Source organism: Chenopodium album, chromosome 13 (assembly GCF_948465745.1).
Source record: "Chenopodium album chromosome 13, dcCheAlbu1.1, whole genome shotgun sequence".
Lineage (NCBI taxonomy): Eukaryota > Viridiplantae > Streptophyta > Magnoliopsida > Caryophyllales > Amaranthaceae > Chenopodium > Chenopodium album.
Genome location: NC_137846.1, coordinates 52,073,777 through 52,092,435, shown reverse-complemented (window position 1 = coordinate 52,092,435; position 18,659 = coordinate 52,073,777). Strand labels below are relative to the sequence as shown.

The window sequence follows — 18,659 nt, the reverse complement described above, 5'->3', positions numbered from 1 at the left end:
CAAAACTTCAGATAAAAAGAAAGTTTGTAGCAACTTCTTGCTGTGACACATTTTTACTTGGTTCTCAGTGACTGAATGTGACTTTTCTGTGAGTGCTACTACTCATAGTTATCAGTTGTAATTACATAATCAACTTATCAACAGATATTTCTAGATGTATGAGGCTAATGCAATTAATCTATACACAAGTAGCAGCGCGTCATCCTTTGAAGGAAGAGGCAGGACAAAGGTAGTACGATAACAAGAGAACCTAATCTGACACATTTATGTGGTGGGAAGAATCATTCTTGCATCCCTTTTCTGCTTTTCCTTCCACAGAGCCACTGCCACACCATCCCCATTTGTGCCTTTTTCTGCATGTCCAGAATATCACAATGATCGAACAAACCCGAGTTGACATTCCACTCACACTAGTACCATACAAGCTCAACATTCTTCTTTGTCTTATGAAATTGTTTATGAGATATTAACAAGTTAAAGCATTTTCTCAAAACATGAAAAAAAAAAATTGTACTCCATGCAGTATTGCAGCATGTCCTGCTATCAAACAGTACATGTATACTTCAGTATGTCCTTAAATTAAGACAATAAAAACGATGAACAGCCTTACCTTAGGTATCTTTGTACATTTGTTATTTAACAGTCATATAATCACCACAAAGTGATATAAAATTTCTTATACACCCTGAAGTTAGATCTCTTAAGTCAATAGCAGAGTTTCAGATATTAATGCCGCTGTCATAGTAAGATTATTCCCATATGAGATCAGGAATCATGCACCATCTTAATCCCATAATTGTTGCTCATTGAGATTAATGTAATAAAACTCTTAGGTATCATGAAATGTGTAAAAGTTCAAAATACATTGAATTTAGACACATGATGTGCTGTAAATAAAACTAGCATCGGTTCCAAAGATATATATTCTGAGCATCATGGAGCCCGTACCATATTCCAGGTGATACCTTTGAGCATAAGTAGACAAAGTAGTCTCTTCGAGTGCTTCAAAAGCAAAAATAAAACACTACTTATTACTTGATCATCTGTAGTTCTATCTAGATTCCCTTTCTTTACCATGTCCACAGATCACTGATCAGTTCTTTAAACCTCGAGACAACATATTGACAGAATTTCAAGCCTAAAGAGGATATATTGTGGAATAAACTGATTTTATGGAGCATCATTCCTTGCACTACTTTTATATAAAATATTAGAGAAGCAATGTCAATCACTGATTAACTCATACTATAAATAGATGGTATGTATGATGGATCAAATTACTCACAGCGAAGGCAAGAAAATCCATTACCAAAACCAATCTGCAGTAACACAGTTGATCCTTATCTGCCTGCTTCATTCTGTTTTCAGAAAGAGCTATACAGCGCAGAAGAAGAGAAAAAACAGTACATCCCAAAAAAAAACTCAGCAAAAAAAGTTAGATAACTAGCTAGTAATGGATACTGTGAACAGATTAGTGGAACAAAAGCCTTTAGTTATCTTCAGCAGAAGTTCATGCTGCATAAGCCACTCGGTGATTAAATTGATCAGCGGCTATGGAGCAAACGCAACAATTTATCAGCTAGATGACATTTCCAACGGGCAAGAAATAGATAGAGCGCTACAAAGGCTAGGACTTAGGCCGGCTATACCTGCAGTTTTCATAGGCCAAAAATTGGTTGGTGGTGCTAATGAGATTATTAGCCTGCAGGTTCAAGGAAGACTCGTGCCAATGTTGAAAGAGGCAGGAGCTCTATGGGTTTAGAATAAAATGAACTTAATTCTAGCAAGAAAAGTATCATGCTATAAATTTGAGTTTTTTTGATACATAGAAAGATTTGATTTTATTCTTCTAATTACTTCCATAATCTTTTCAATAGTAGGATGGAAGATCCCCTAGTGCAAGCAGTTATCCAAATTTTGTTTTGATTTTAATTTCAAGGTGAATGTGGTATCCCTTGTGCAAAAACTGCAACTATACTGCTAAACTACCACAATGAGTGTTATTGTTTATCTTCTCAGCTCATTACCAAATTAAGCATCAAATTTGCTCAAAAATTTCTGAAAACTCATGGTATTTAGGAAATGACAACTAAAATACATTATGGAGTCTGCCACTTTGGCCAAACCAGGCTTTTGGAGCAGTGACTTGTAGTTGAGGAAATCAAGACAAATAAAAATGAACTTATTTTTATTAAAATCATTTAGTGATAGAGTTTATAAACCGATCCAACCATAAGCTGATGGTTGTAGCTCTGGATTGATTTATATACTCTATCATGTAGTAAGGAAAACAATTTAGACCATACCAAATCAAATTGAGTGTTTAATATTATGTTAATAAAAATTATGAAAACATAATACTCCGTGGTTACAAAATACACATCAAGACAAATGCAACACAAGAGACCTAGATCTTAATCTTCTTGCCACTGCCAATTGTGAGGTTCATAGTGAGGGAGAAAGTTAAGAAGGTCCATACAGCCACTATAATCTTGCTCTACCGTTTGTGATAGAGACGAGACAGATATACTGCAATTAAGTGGTGAGAAGCGAACTAGACTTGGTAACTTCACAAGCGTCAACTCCTTCAGATTGTTCATTACAACCTTCCTACCCTCTGCTGCAATTTCTTGCCCATGATCTCCAAACACTTGCTCCAGCTCAGCACACTCTTTAATGTCGATGCTTTCAAGTTTAGGAAGTTCCATTGCTACAAAAGAAATTGGCAGGATGGTCTTTAATTTGTTACATGAACTTATATCAATCTTCTTAATTTCTTGAAAGCTTTGAAATGAAGTAGAGGTATGAGAAAGCCTCAATGCTTCATCCTGATCATCTTGTGTAACGATTGTCTCTAGTGCTTCGCAATTTTTTATCACAAGGTATTGTAATTTTTGCAAACTTCGGGCATGAGTGGATGTGAAAACAGTTGTCAATGCGTCACATTCGGCTAGTTCAATGCGTTCAAGATTTTGGAGGCTATAATAATGCTGATAGCCTTTCCATATGCACTTTAATTTAGGTAAGAGTAGCAAGTCTAACTCAACTAAGTTTGAGAGTTGTGCATCAGATGTCTGGCTGTTGAGTTCAACACGCGGAAAAACTTCTTCCAGCTCTAAGGACTTGTGAAGCTTGAACGTAACAAGGGATTCTAGGCATCTCACAACCAGCTTGCACAACTCTACATAGTAGTGCTTGTCAATTAGCTCCTGTTTCAAGAAATAGAGGGTAAAAAAGTAAATACATTAACAAAAAGAGGGAAGATTTAGAAAAAAGCCAGCATAATAATGAATAAAATAATTAAAATTTCAGATTCATATTGAAAACTACTTGAATAATTTACTTATTAAGTAATAACAAAGCCCAAAATGAGGTTACACTCTAAAACCAATTGACAATAGGAGTAGCCCGCTTGTTGGGTTATAAAGTGAAAGCTCTTTACCATATCTTTCAATGCGAGACACATAATTCTCATGACAGCTGCACTTAACACGTTTATTTTAAACGAATGAGGTAATTATGTTCAAAAACAATATGCAATTTGGAGGAATTTAAATGCATGCACAAGAATGAAATGAGATAGAGATTGTTCATACCAACTGGGGGGGCACATTCCATATGCTCTGCAGCTGATGAAGGTCATATAACTCAAGAACTTTAGGACAGGGAAGAAGTTGCAGCTGTATTTGTGTGTGCTGACTTGTTTGTTCTTCCACCAGATCATACACATACTTCATTGGGTAACACTCTCCTACTTCTAGTTCTTCCAACTTTGGTCCAATTGGAAGCATATCAGGAACTACATTCTTCAACTTTCGACACTTTATGATCGCAGCACTTTTAAGCTCTGAGAAGTAACTGCCTGGAAGTTTGCCATGGCACATTTTGCGCAGCAGGGTTATATTTTCCAGAGTAAGATTAACCAAATTGGGGAATGCTGCTGTTAAGGAAGGCAGTCCTACTCCACTTCCTGTTGTATCAATAAGATACTCAAGACTGTAAATGCACTCTAGAAATAGCTCCCTAAGATTCTGGAAACCAGCATTATCAATCTGAGGACACATATTTTGGAAACCACGTATATACTCTTGTCCCTCAATTTTAAGACACTCCACACCAGGAAACAACTTACTGAACGCCTTCTCTGACAATTCATTATATTCGTCCAGTCCCAAACTTTTTGTCCATCTAATGTCTTCATCTTTCAAGTTGTGGGGTCTGCAGTTTATGTAGTACCTTTGCAAATTCCCAAACCTTAAATCATCCGGTAGGGTTTGAAAGCCCATGAATTGGCCGGCGAAGGCAGTCAAACAAGGCAAGAACTTTAAATCAGACAGAAAATTTGTATCCCAGTGGCACTTGTGATCAGGAATATGAAATGCAGGGGCATATAACTCCTCCAGCTTTGTTAATTTTGGTAATATATTGCGAGGTATCAATCTCAACCCATACCATCTAGAAAGGTCCAGCAGTCGCAAGTTACTAAGCTCCCCTATACATTCTGGTAATACTGTTTGCTGTAAACCAAGGCTCAATTCGAGAATCTCCAGGTTCTGTAGTAATCCTATCATGGATATTTCCTTAATCCTGAAACAAACCAACTATTATATATTTCTAATCTTTAACATTAAATTCAATACAATAAAAAAAAAAACCAGTTTACAAATTCTCCTGATTATATTAAGAAATCTGTTCAGTAGAGTATAGAACAACAACAACCAAGTAAATATTTATCATAGTTTTGTAGCAATTTGTCTTAAGTGTGTGCAAAAGCACATTTTAAGCTAAAGTTATAATTAATGTCTGGTTGCAAGCCACAAAACTTAAAGAAGAACATGAGTAACTCCAATGGTCCACTGACTAAGTTGATTGTACTATCATGCAATATCAGCTTTCTAAGCAACATCCCTTTTAATCCACAAACCACCACAGCAGTAAGCCAACCCTCCTAGCTTATATAGGTGCAACATCAAACAATTTTCGCAAAGCTGATTGGCTCCAGATGTGCAACAATTGCCTAGATAGCTAGATAAACTACTATCTTAGGTTTTTTTTTTTTGGCAAGCAAGTACCTTCCCCCCAACCATTATAAACTAGATAATCCTGATGGACTAAAATGCCTCCAAAAGCCTAACCAAGCAATTTTAGGGTGCATAGGAGTTCTATCATGTTTAGGACTTTCACTACTAGTATAGTAGTATATACTTCGCATATTGTAAATGTTTCCACATAGCAATACAGGTTGATCGACATATTTTAAGTTTTCTCAATGTCATACAGATCACTGCATGTGATTCACTAGGCTGTGTTCTGTTATATGACATGATCAATTCATATTCGGTCCGCAAGAGCTTATTGTGACAAAAACTCCTGGAGTAAAGGGGAAAAAAAAAAAAAAAAAAAAAAAAAAAAAAAAAAAAGAAAAACTTGACTTAAAAGTTGATACAGGTAAGTTGCAGCAGACAAATGTAATTAGTAAAACATATATATTTCTTAACCAAGTTTTCTTAACCAAGTAGATTTCTAGATCGCCTCTTAGGAAAGTCTTTAGCTAGATTCATTTCTCAGCTTTAGTGGAATAGGTGAGAGTTCTCATCAGCTGCTAGTGAGACTGTACTGTCAAAGTTCGAGAATTGAAAAATGAGTGCTAATATGTTATTTGTTGTTTGTAATAAAATTTGAATATTTCTACCTGATTTCCTAACAATAATGTTCCTTATAACTGTTAGTGCTGGTTTCTGGCATATGTAAGGACCTATCATTTAATTTAAATGCAACAATAAATTTTCTTTAATAATACCTTGAATGGGCAGCTCCATCCAGATGAAGGTTTCTGAGGTTTTTGAGAGTTTCCAGTGAAATTGGCGGCAATACATTGTGAGTATGACTGGATCTGGATGACATGTCAAGTACCCGAAGAGCACTAGTCACTTCAAAAGCCCCTGCAAACGAGGAAGGGGAAATTCCATTCATGAGGTTTTTTATTCATGAACTCCGATTTCATTAACCAATGAAAATATATACAAGTAAATTTCAATTAAATTATTTACCTTGATATTTTTCGAATGATACCATAGATATGTGACTTGAGACAATCAGCATTTTCAAGTTTGGACATTTCACTTTGTTAGGAAAGTTCTTCCACTCTAACTTAAATCTTGTAAGATACATAGAAGTTGCGTTCTTATAGTTTCTCATCCATATATCTTCATTCTTAGAATTCAGAACAAAGGAGGAAGCGCCATTTTCCTCAGTTATCCACAAAGCAAAAGCACGAACCATATCATGCATTTTCAGGACAGGCCAGGTTTGGAAATAATTACCTTTACGATGTCTAGTACGAGGCACAGGAGATAACAAACCAGCATCTTCAAGTTTTTCAATAGAAGCAAATATCCTCAATCTAGCTTCATCAATTGAATTAACATTTTGAAACAGGCATTGTCCATGCGCGTACCTTGCCAATTTAAGTGCAAATATTGAACTATCCTCTGGAAACACCGAGCACAGCAGAAAACATTTCTTTGCATCTTCATCTTTCAAATAATCATAACTTAATTTCAGGCAAGGGTAGATCTCCACATCAGCACTTTCTACGTTTACAAATTTGGAATTATTGAGTCTTTCGAGTGCATCTTCATAATCTTCAAAATCTTTGCCCCTTAGAGCACTTCCAACTACAACAATTGCAAGTGGCAGGCCACCACATTTTCTCGCAATTTTTCTTGCCTTACTCATAAAGAAGTTGGATTTTTTATCGTTCAGGTCTGCATACTCTCTGAACAAATCCCATGCTTCATCATACATTATCTTATCCAAGGGAACTACCAGATTACAGGACATATCTTTGCAAACATTCACACGCCGTGTTGTGACTACAATCTTACATCCTTTCTGATTTGAGTATACAGGAATTCCTATACTATCCAGGTCTAATACTTCCCAAACATCATCCAGAATAACTAAAACCTTACGCTTTCTCTTGAATCTTGATCTGAGCTCATTAGCTCTGCTCATCTCATCATCATCTTTGAACTTCAGGTCCAACATATCCGCGAGTGTTCCTTGGATATTTCTGATGTCAGGTTCCTGAGATACAGTAGCCATTAGCACCTGATCAAACAATTTCTCATCTTTAGCCTTTTTACCTATTTCCGTTACCAATCTAGTCTTGCCAATGCCTCCTAAACCTGAGATCCCAATGATGCCAGTGCCATCATCCTTAAGGCTCTCCATAATCTTGGCAAACGTAGATCTCCTAGAATGGAAATCAGCAAAACCATTACGCCATATAAGTTCTATTCCTTTTGTAGGGAAAATATTGTATCCTTGATCCACCAGAACTTTTACAGAATTTATAATATCATCCTCAATTGGTTTCTTTGAACGTCGACTAGGAAACAATAATTTGTTGAGTAACTTTGACTTGGCTTTTGCATCAACTAGCAACTTAGACACCTTCATACCAATAATGTTGGCTTCCTCAAGCCATATGTTAACATGTTTGTCAATCTTCTCTCCCATTTCGTTGGATTGAGTGACCTTTTCTTTCACCTCCTTCTCTATACTCTTCAACTCCTCAGCTTCTTTACGTAATTCTTCTATGTTGCTCATACAGCTCATTCTTGTTAATGGTTTTCTGACATCAAAGAGTTGATGATAAAGTGCAACAGCAATGAGCTGATTCCCTGAATTTATTTCTCTTAAGAAATATTATTACCAGTTATGTACCGCATTTTATATTGACACGCATATCTCTCAAATTATCAGTTACAGCATGGTATAAGTTGGTGTAAACTCAAAATCCACTGTACATTCACCCTAATGAATTGAAGTGGTTATTGAGATACTGCAAGGACTCTTTAGATTATATCATCATATGGTACCCTTATCAGATTGCCTAAACTATGTGTCGATTAAAATAACAAATTCAACTCAACCGCATTCAACTCTAGGGCGTCAAATTGTTGCATAAAAAATTTTAAACAAAACGAAGGCACTAATCTTGCAATTATTACGAAATGGGGGGAGTTTATCTCTCTACCCATATGGTCCCCTTTCTATCAACTCACTTTTTTTTCCTTCTCTGACATCCTATATTTCTACTTATAGGATGAAGGGAAGGGAAATGGAAGGAGGAAGTAACATTTATTAGGATAACAAATGACGAAGGAAGAGAATTGAAGGAATGAGAAGTGGAAAAATTAAATTATAAAAAATTAAAATTTATTTCTTCAACAATGAAGGAAAACTATCATTATTTCCGCCCTCCTCTCCCCTTTTTTATATCATCCAAACACACATTATTAAAATTTTAATCCACTATGTTTTGTAATTTCCCAACAAATTCCACGTATTTATACAATATTTTAACAAATGCAACTCAATCACATACAACTTTGAATCAGTCAAAAGTAGTACTCCGTAATATTTTTAACCATGTGTCTCAATAGTCCAACTCATTGATTTGTGAGACAAATTGGAAGGTAAAAGCTTCATTGATTAGGAGACTTGTTGACTTAATTCTGAGATATATCATTAATTTTTCGTAGGCTGGCCCTTATCCGGTGCAATTTATGCTCTTGCACAGGGCCTCAGAGCTATCTAATGATTCTAATACGATATAATTCCTTAATTATAGAGCATAAAACGATATAATAGCATATAATAGAGCATAAAACGATTTAATCATATAATAGCATAGAACAAATACGAAGTACAGTACATCACATCAACCTGAATTGGCTAAATCAAAACGGAGTAAAAGAATAATTTAACTGCAAAATAAAAGAACAAAATTATGTCCGATATGAAATATCTAGTCTGAAAGTTGATGGATCTTTTCACTAAGCAGCATAATTAAGTAATGTCAATTCGAAATTCGTAACTCTAATTAAAAGAAAATAGGCTCCTAAATGAGTCCTAATTAATAAATAAAATGCGTAAAATGAGAGGTAAATTAGAGAATTGAGCAGCGTACCTCAACTTTAATACGGAGTACCGTGTACAATTTTTTTTCCCTCTTAATTTTCTAATGATGAAATTAAAGATGATACGTTTTTGAATTGATTTGAAGGAACTTGATGTAGTATTAGGTTGATGTGAACTCAAATACGTAGAAGTTAACATTGAAAAGTCCCACTACTCACATTTTTATTTTTATTTTTTTGAAAGAAAACCCACTACTTTCACATTACAAGTTGACCGACTACCGTATGAATTACTTCGTATTTCTTCCTTTTCTGTATAGTTGTAAACTTGTAAGTTTGTAACACTTTTCTAAAATGAAAATATCACAATAGTTACAACACATCATAAAAGGAAGGTTTTTATGGTGAAAATTATACTATTACTTTTATTTAAAGTACATGGCCTACTTGATTATACTCTTAACAATCTATTAACCCTATTTAAAGTGTAATATATTATGTGAGGTCCATTTTTCTTAAATAATGTGATAAAATGTGTATTGTAAGTATAAAAAAAAAAAAAAAACAAAGGAAGTATTAACTATAGTTTGTCGGGGAGACTTTTTGGCAAGAATATACAAGTATAATGTACTCCATAGTTTGTCTACATTTCTACAATAATACATAAAAAAATACTTATCGAACATAATTTTAATTGGTAAGTTGGCAACAACTCTAATACTCTATTATACTAGCTAGTTGCCCTATGGGCTATTGCATGTGTCGTGTGTGATAATTAAAGAGATGTTATTACTTTCGGTATTTGCTAATATATGTAGAAATTCTTAGAATTAGAAATTACCAGAATTAGGGATTAACCCTTAATTCGAACCAAAAACCAAAAATAAAATATATTATTGAAATTGATATTTGGGGATTAGAATGTAGTATTCAGAAATTGATTTGATTTTAAGGAGTAGAGATTAGAAAAAAAAATTATAGTTTTAGGGAGTAGAATTGTATTGGCTCTGATACCATGTCAATAATAGAGAATTAAGAGAGTTTTAGAGAGAATAGAATCGTCTAATTTCGTATTAGCGTATACACACATATATATACAACCTATCAAGTTAGGGCTCGGAACATGTACACGGCCCAATAGCTATATATACACACTATGGCTTAACAAGCTCTTATATAATTAGTGTTTTATTTGTAACATATTATGTACACTAGCAATGTAGCCTAAAAAGATACTTGTATGTAATAATCAGTGTACCATGTTATGTGCTAAATGTAGTACTCCATACCAAATTCACAAAGCATATATTGAGCTTAATTTGAGACTTGGAAATTAAAATCAAACGTATGGATTAGCTACTTACATTTTCACGCTTTGCAAGTAAAACAAATGGGAATCATTTAAATGGATACAAAGATAGTAATGTGACATTTAAAAAAAAAAAAATTATTAAAATAATCTCAACTTTAACTTATTTGCTGAAAATAATCTCAATTTTTTTTATTAATTTTTTTAATAATCTCAACTTTAACGTGAATTTACTTATAAAGGCCTGGTTTTCGAGGGGTTGGGAAAGGGAGGAGGGTTGTTTTCTAGGTGGGCGAAGGGAGGGGGGTTGTTTTCCAGGATGGGAGAAGGATTGGTAGGGATGTTTCGGTGGGGTGGGGAAAGTGTGGGAAGGTTTTTTTTTTGGGGGGGGAAGGGGAGGGGGTTAGGGTTTTTGAATATTTTTTTATGTATTTTTTGTATTGTTTGAACTATTCAGGGTTTAATACATGTCAAGTAACCTGTTAAAATAGGTTGTTGACTTTTTTTGTTAACTGGTCACGACCGGCCTTAAGAAGAAACCCCTTCAAATTTGGGATTATTAAACCAATTTTTCTTTTTAAAAATCCCTTATGTTGATGTGGTTTTTAATTTCTTCTTGATTAGGCTAGGGTCAAGAATTTTTTTCGCACTAAATATATCTTTGCACTCTTGAGTTTCTTTAGTTCTTTTTATATCCACAAAAAGTGTGCTATTTAGCCATACTACAATTCAACTCTCCCTTCTTACAGTATTCTCAAAAGTAACAAGGTCAACACTAATTATGTGATTAAACTATTTTTTTTAAAAAAAAAATGATTTAATGTGTCTAACAAGAAACCAATGGGGATGGCTAGAGCTATAGTTTGCATTTTTCATGGTCTAAAAAGGAATCTAGCCATCTAGATAGATCAAACAATGAACCTACCAAGTACCAATATGTACTTCCTCCGTTCCAATAATAATATTGCAACAAGGATGAAATTACGCATTTCAAAGCACATTTTATATGTTAAATATTTATAATTGTGTAAGAGTTAAAATTATAAAAAGTTGATATTGTGAAAGTATTTTATGAGACGAATCTAACAAGATCCCACATGACTATATTTTGTTTAACGTATAAATCATATTATATGGTCAAACAAAAGTGATGAATAGTGCAAAAAGTTCATTATTGCAATATTAATAGAACGGAGGAAGTATTTTCTTAATTATTTGAGTTTATAAGATAAATGAATGGCGAATACGTGAACTTATGATTAGAATAAGCCTCATTATTTTAATGCATAAATCATACTCCCTCCATCCTGTATTGATTGTCCCTTAAGTGCAATTTTTATGGAAATTAATAAACATAAATAATAAGTATTAAAAGTACATTGAAAAGGTAAATCAACATTAGATATGTTAAAAAAAAGTAGAGAGAAAGTAATAAAAGTACATGATAAACCAAAATTTTATGGGAAAATTCTAGTTTATCTCTGAGATAAACATGGAAACATATCTTCTTTCACAATATATTGTTTTACTTATATTTTCTAAATAATTAAAGTGAAAAAGTAAGTGGCACAGAATTTTGGTAAAAAATTAATATTAATGGTACTTAAAAAAATCAAATGGGACTATCATTTTGGGATTTATAATTGGCCCTAAGGGACTATCAATGAAAGACGGAGGGAGCATGTTAGTTGCTCCATTTACATTTAATGTAACAGCTGGCCGGTCTACTGTTCTGTGCAAGTAGTCTAATGTGCTACTTGCACAGTTGCACTTATAAAGTACTCAAGCCGTTTTTTTTAATTGCAATATTTTGATCAGCATCGGGTTTTATGTGATTGAGTTGAATTTACTTCCTCCATTAAATATTAATTGTAATAAATGAATATTTTATTTCTCACAAATAATACCCTTTTGTTGCAATTATTAATTAACGAAGGATGTATTAAAAATATCGTTAAAAAAGTGATATTTCTTAAAGAATTAAAAATTGACAGACTAAAGTGATAGTGAGGGAAAACTTTGGGCCTATTCTGATATAAAGAATTGAATTGAAATGAATATTTTATGAGATAAGGAAATTAGAAACTGAATAGAATTGAATTGAACTAAACTGAGCTGATTGGAGCTGAACTGAACTGAGCTAATTGGAGCTGAACTGAATTGAGCTGAAGAGAACAAACCCTTAATTATACTTCCTCCGTTTCTTTATAGTTGAAACACACACTTTATCACGGTATTTAAAAAAAGTGGACTTCACATAAATCCACTTAAAACGGGGTTAATAGATTGTTAAGAGTATAATCAAGTGGGTCATGTGCTTTTAATAAAGGTAATAGTACAATTTTCGCTATAAGAACCTTCCTTTTATGCTGTGTTGCAACTATTGCGATATTTCTATTTTATAGAAGGGTTGCAATTATAAAGAAATGAAGGGAGTATATATTTAAGGTCATGTGAGTCAATGTACTCATAAATGGAGGAAGCATGAGTCTAAATCTGAACATTAAACGTACAAAAAAAAAAAAAAAAAAAAAAAAAAAAGTCAACAAAACAATGCAACTTGGCAATCTGACTCTGACGTAATTGCTAACAATGCGTTGTCAATGCCGCCTATTAATACTTTTGCTCCCGTAATACTTTTCCCTGAAATGTTAACCTTCCCTTAATTGTCAATCCAAATACAAAAAGAAAGAAGCCTTTTCTTAATTAAGACTGTATCATCTACTCCCCACTTTTTAATTAGCTGAATCCTCCTTTCCCTATAAAAAAGAACAAAAAAGAATCCTTCTTACAGTAACCAGATAATACTGTGTACTAGTAACAGTAATTTTTATGCAGGGTGCTGTTCTGCTGGGTGCTCTATGCCTCTATCCAGATTCCAGAAGATCAAGCTGAATCCATATTATAGCAGAGGTAATAGAGATACGGAGTATTCCCGGCTCTTTTATTTTCCTTTTTTTTTTTTTTAATTTTATTTATTTTCCTTTTTTCTTTTATTTAAATTAAGCCTATTTCTTTTTTTGTTTTTCAATTTTTTTATTTTTTTATTTTTTTTATCTATTACCCTAGCTATTTTAAAATTCTAACCATCAGTAATTTTTATTATTAGTAATTAAAACTTACACAAAAATATACTGTGATGGTACTTGAAACAAACCTTATTATAGTTCGCATAACATTTTTTTTTATCTACTACCCGTTAATTTTTAGTTGCAAGTTTAGAATATTTTATATATCACAAATAATGGATGACTTTTAAGTGGCTACAATAATACGTGGCCATTATATTAGATCAAATCAGAATCGTTTATCTCTTTTGACTAATGTGAATCGTTGATTAAATTGACTATTGATTTTATTTTTGAAAAATATTGAAAAAAAAAAAATTATAAATCTCCCATGTTCAAACCCACCATCATTCGGTTTCCAATTTTTTCACAGATTAGTTTTTTATTTTTTTATTTTTTTTCATGTATTCACTGTAGAAACTCATAAATATGTTTGATGCAATTGTTCACCGTAGAAACTCATAAATTTGTATGTTTGATGCAATTGTTCTTGTAATGCCTTTGATTGCTTGGACATTCTTTTGCTTTGCCTGCTCGTCATCTGTTAGTTGTTCCGTAGAAGTAGAATTCTTTTCACTTGGATTTACTTTTTCTCAACGTCTGCTTTCATTCTTCTTAATTGTGTATTTTGTGTGTTGCTTACATTTTATTTTTGAGAAATCTATGCTTATAAAAGTGGGTGATGATTGGATTGAAGGCTTGAAGTAACACAACAAGAATAATGAAAGCATATGAGTGACATTGAGCAAGGAAAAAAAAACCTAATCAGTGAATGATAGTAGGAGAGAACATGGGAGATTTTTAATTATTTATTGTTATCAACGTTTTTAATAAATAAAATCAAAGGTCAATTTTATCAACGGTTCACATTAGTCAAGAAATGAACGACTATGATTTGATCTAATATAATGGCCATTTGAAAACTGTCCACAAATAATACCCAAAAGTTACAACTAAAAATTAACGGATGTAGTATATGGCAATACTAATACTATATGATTTTTATTTTTCTCGACAAATAAAGGAATCTAAGGTAGCATATAATAATAATAATAATAATAATAATAATAATAATGAGGTGGCAAATAAGAATTTTGCACGTTACTAGAACAACTAGCAAGTAAGATCTGACTTTTTTTGGTAAGGTTCTTACCTCAAAAGTCAAAATATAATCAATCATGATAAAAATAAAATAAATTCTCTGTACTTTGTAAATAACAATAGGACAACTCCCAAACACAACCTAGAAAAGGCAAGGATGTCGATGGAACGTGTCGGATATGCGGAGGATGGTAGAGAGATTGCGTCATTTACTATGAAAAGTTGAGCAATCAAATAGGAACTTTATGTTTTTAGTTTATTTTTAATTACTTAATTTTTTTATATTTAAAATTTACTATCTTGACTCTACTACTCAGGGCATGTTCACTTCAGCTTAGGGTCTGTTCACATTTACTTAATTTCAATTCTTTTCAGTTCAACTCTAATCAGTTCAGTTCAGTTCAGCTCCTAATTTCCCTCTCATATAAAATATTCATTTCAGCTCAGTTCAGTTCAGCTCAACTCCAATCAGTTCAGTTCAGCTCAACTCCAATCAGTTCAGTTCAGCTTCTAATTTCCTTTTCTCATAAAATATTCATTTCAACTCAGCTCAGTTCCAATCCATTCAGTTCAATTCAGTTCCGCTCCAATCATTTCATTTCAGTTCAATTTAGCTCAGTGAACAGGCCCTTAAAATTTCACCTTAATTTTGTTAAAGCAATAATGTTAACGCCACTTAACAGTAGTCAATGAAAAAAAAGGTCCCTGGTTATTATGATTAACCTAGATCTACATATGTTATTTTTGGCATAAGTGAAGCCAAATGGGGATGGGATAGGTATAATCTAAAATTCATCCTCGATTCCTTGGTCCACTATCCATGGTGGGTACAGTTTTTATCCCCATTTTTTGCCATTCCATACGCCAAACTGACACCCATTTCCTCCCTTGATGGGTCTTCTATTTGATTTGCCCCTCTTACATCCTTAGAAAAGGTAACCAAATCAAAACCAACTACAAGTACTTAAAAACAACATTGTTTGAAAAGTTGGGTGTTGAGTATATGACATGTGATGACTAGATTTATTATTCATAAATTAGTCTCTGTGATCACATTAGAATATTAGATCATCATTATTAGTATTCAAAATTTCAAATGAAGTACTTATTGTGTATTATATATATGCAGAATAACAACATGATGGACGCACTCATAGGTATCGTTACGAAAGTTGCGGAGTATTTTGTAGATCCAATTAAGCGAAGAGCAAAACACGTAATTAATTACCAAAGTATTAAGGAAGATTTGAAGAATGAACATAAGGACTTATCAGGTGTGCTATCTATAGTCCAAAATCAAGTCAATCAAGCCCAAAACAACGGGGAGAACATTATTGAGGAGGTGAACAACTGGTTAGGAGAGGCGCAATCCACTAAAGAAGACGTAAATGCTTGGTTAAGTAGCATAGATGACTTGCAAACAAAATGTGGACCTTGTCCTAATTGTTGCAAACGTTACAAGGTAAGTAAGGAAGCCATGAAAAACAAAGAAAATATCACCTCGCTTGTTAAACGTGGCAACAAATTTCCACAGGTATCATTCCCTGCCTCCCCTAAGGGAATAGATCTCATATCATCACACGGTGACTTCACTGCTTTCAATTCGATGAAAGTGTCTTTTAATGAAGTTCTCACGGCTTTGAAAAAGGATGACACTAGAGGTATAGGCATCCTTGGGATGGGTGGCATTGGCAAGACAACCTTGGTTACAGAAATTAGTAGAGTCGCGAAAGAAGAAAAATTGTTTGATCTGGTGTTGTTTGTTGTGATGTCTCAGGCACCGGACGTTAGAAAGATTCAAGGCTTGTTAGGTGATATGTTAAACATAACTTTGTCAAAAGAGTCTGATTTAGGCAGGGCACATCAACTTATGGAAAGGATGAAAAGAATAAACAAAATTTTGGTTATTGTAGATGATATTTGGGAAAATATTGATTTGCTCAAGTTTGGGATTCCTTTTAGTAAAGATCCTAATTTTGATCACAAGGGGTGCAAGATTCTCCTGACAACACGACGCGAGAGTGTGTGTAAATCTATGAAATGTACGGTCATTATCCGGTTGAATCTTCTAGAAGAAGAAGAAGCATGGGAGCTGTTCAAAAAGAATGTAGGGGGAGTACTAAATGACCCATTATCCCCTCAACTTAGAAGTGTTGCCAAGAAAGTCATGGACGAATGCCAAAGGTTGCCGCTAGCTCTCGTGGTCGTAGCGTGTGCATTAAGCGGGAAAAGCTTGGAGGAGGACTGGCAGTCAGCTGCTGACGACCTTAAACGGGGGAAGCTTGGAGAAATGGATGAAGTTGACAGCAGTCGCAACGTTTACAGTTGCTTTAGATTAAGTTATGATTATCTGAAAAGGGATGATTTAAAGAAATGTTTTTTGTTGTGTTCGTTGTTTCCCGAAGATCATGAGATACGTGTGGATGAACTAGCTATATTAGCTATGGGATTCGGTCTTTGTAAAGACACAGCTGACTCCATAACATCGGTTAAGGAGCGAGTGGGGCGTATGTTAAGTGATCTGAAATCATCTTCTTTACTGTTGAAAACAGAGGATATGAGAGCCCATGTGAAAATGCACGACATGGTTCGTGATGCTGCAATTTGGATTACTTCTAAAGACAACGAGCCCTTCATTGTACCGACAACCTTGGATGTTAACTGGGCGAGGAATGAAAACGTTAACCAAGCAATGGCGATTTCTTTGTTGGCTTGCCCTGAGAATGGTCGATTTCCTGTACAACCTCAATGTCCAAGACTGAAGATACTGCTATGCGCTCAGCGTGTACCTTTGGAATTAAAAAGCAACAGTTTTGAAGGGCTGACAGCACTTCGAGTTCTCGATTTGACAGCAGCAAAGAAGCGTCTTAAGATGATGTTACCACCTTCGCTAAAATGTCTCCAAAATCTCCGAACATTACTTCTTAGAAGATGGAAACTAGAAGGTGATATATCCATGATTGGGAGTTTAAAGAATCTCGAGTTTCTTAGTTTCTCTGCTAGTCTTTTTAGAGAATTGCCTGTAGAATTAGCAGAGCTTTCTGAGCTCAGACACTTAGATTTATCTGGCTGTAGAAACCTGACAGGCTCCTGCTATACTGAAATACAAGGTAGACTACCAAATATCAAAGATGTTATTACGCCAAATCAGACACCAACAAATCTAGCTTTTGATGATGAAGATGAAGATGATGATGATGATCACGACGAGGATGAATAATATGATTAATTAATTCATTTATTTAGCATATACTTTCTCATTTTTTTTTTTTTTTTTAAATTTTAACCGGAACTGTTTATTTAGCATGTACTTCAAGTTAAAACATGCTGATTTGATGTAAATCAAGTTTGTTATTTTCAAAACCAATACTGTAATTCAATAACCGAAAATCATATGCAATTAAATAATAAGTTGATGGATTCTTAAAATTTCACAGACCAGACCGGAATTAACCGGCCATGCCGGCTTTGACGGATTGGACCGGTTGAAATTTTGCTTCCTTTTCTTCTAAATTTTAAGATCCTCGTATACAATTTTTTTTTTTAAATATCTTTTTACCCAATTCAGTTCAATAAAAAACACTATTTTAATATGGAGTATTAAGTTTTTTCACAATATATTAATATACAAAATGTTTTTTTCAAGCTAAAATTTTAAATATTATTGAAAGAGAGAACTAATTTTTACAATATTAGCCCTCACTTACATACTCAAAATGACACAAATAGCCCTTAGAGATACTTGACATGTTTATCTATAAGAGAAACATGGAAATATTCTATTTCATTTAATTAACAAATCAATGGAAAGAAGGTATATACACTACAAAACCAATTACAAAAAGAAAAAAAAAAATAAAATAACTATTTTGCAACTAATTAACCAAAATATTTTCCCATTATTTTTTTTTTCAAAACATCCTAAACTAGATTTACATGAACCCTACCACTACAAGAATAACAAACTGGTATACGTAGTATTTCAAAAACAGAACAAGAATATTTTTTTTAACGTGTTCATTTTTTTAATACTAAGGGGTTCATTTTTTTAATACTAAGGGCCTATTCACTTCAACTTAATTTCAGTTCAGTTTAGTTCACTTCGGCTCCTAATTTCCTTATCTCATAAAATATTCATTTCAGCTCTATTCAGTTCAGTTCAGCTCCAATCAGTTCAGTTCGGTTCAGTAAATATGAATATGCTCTAAATGTGTGTTTTTATTTTATTTTTTATTTTATTTTATTTTTATT

General features: G+C 33.5%; 2 protein-coding genes and 1 pseudogene across 2 annotated transcripts; 2 read left to right on the top strand and 1 right to left on the bottom strand.

Annotated features, from left to right (window-relative positions):
- The first annotated feature begins 1,260 nt into the window (after positions 1–1,260).
- LOC145575717 (monothiol glutaredoxin-S1 pseudogene) lies at positions 1,261–1,762 on the top strand (annotated as a pseudogene).
- Positions 1,763–2,303: 541 nt separating this feature from the next.
- LOC145575716 (disease resistance protein At4g27190-like) lies at positions 2,304–7,736 on the bottom strand. Its single transcript, XM_081633535.1, has 5 exons — positions 7,732–7,736; positions 6,051–7,639; positions 5,801–5,942; positions 3,597–4,587; positions 2,304–3,209 (listed from the first exon to the last, which is right to left on the bottom strand). Exons 1-5 carry the CDS (start codon positions 7,734–7,736, stop codon positions 2,415–2,417), a joined length of 3,522 nt encoding a protein of 1,173 aa, XP_081489661.1. The 3' UTR covers positions 2,304–2,414.
- Positions 7,737–12,929: 5,193 nt separating this feature from the next.
- Positions 12,930–17,827, top strand: LOC145576881 (disease resistance protein At4g27190-like). Its single transcript, XM_081634581.1, has 2 exons — positions 12,930–13,152; positions 15,538–17,827. Exon 2 carries the CDS (start codon positions 15,547–15,549, stop codon positions 17,626–17,628), a length of 2,082 nt encoding a protein of 693 aa, XP_081490707.1. The 5' UTR covers positions 12,930–13,152; positions 15,538–15,546; the 3' UTR covers positions 17,629–17,827.
- The last annotated feature ends 832 nt before the right edge of the window (positions 17,828–18,659 follow it).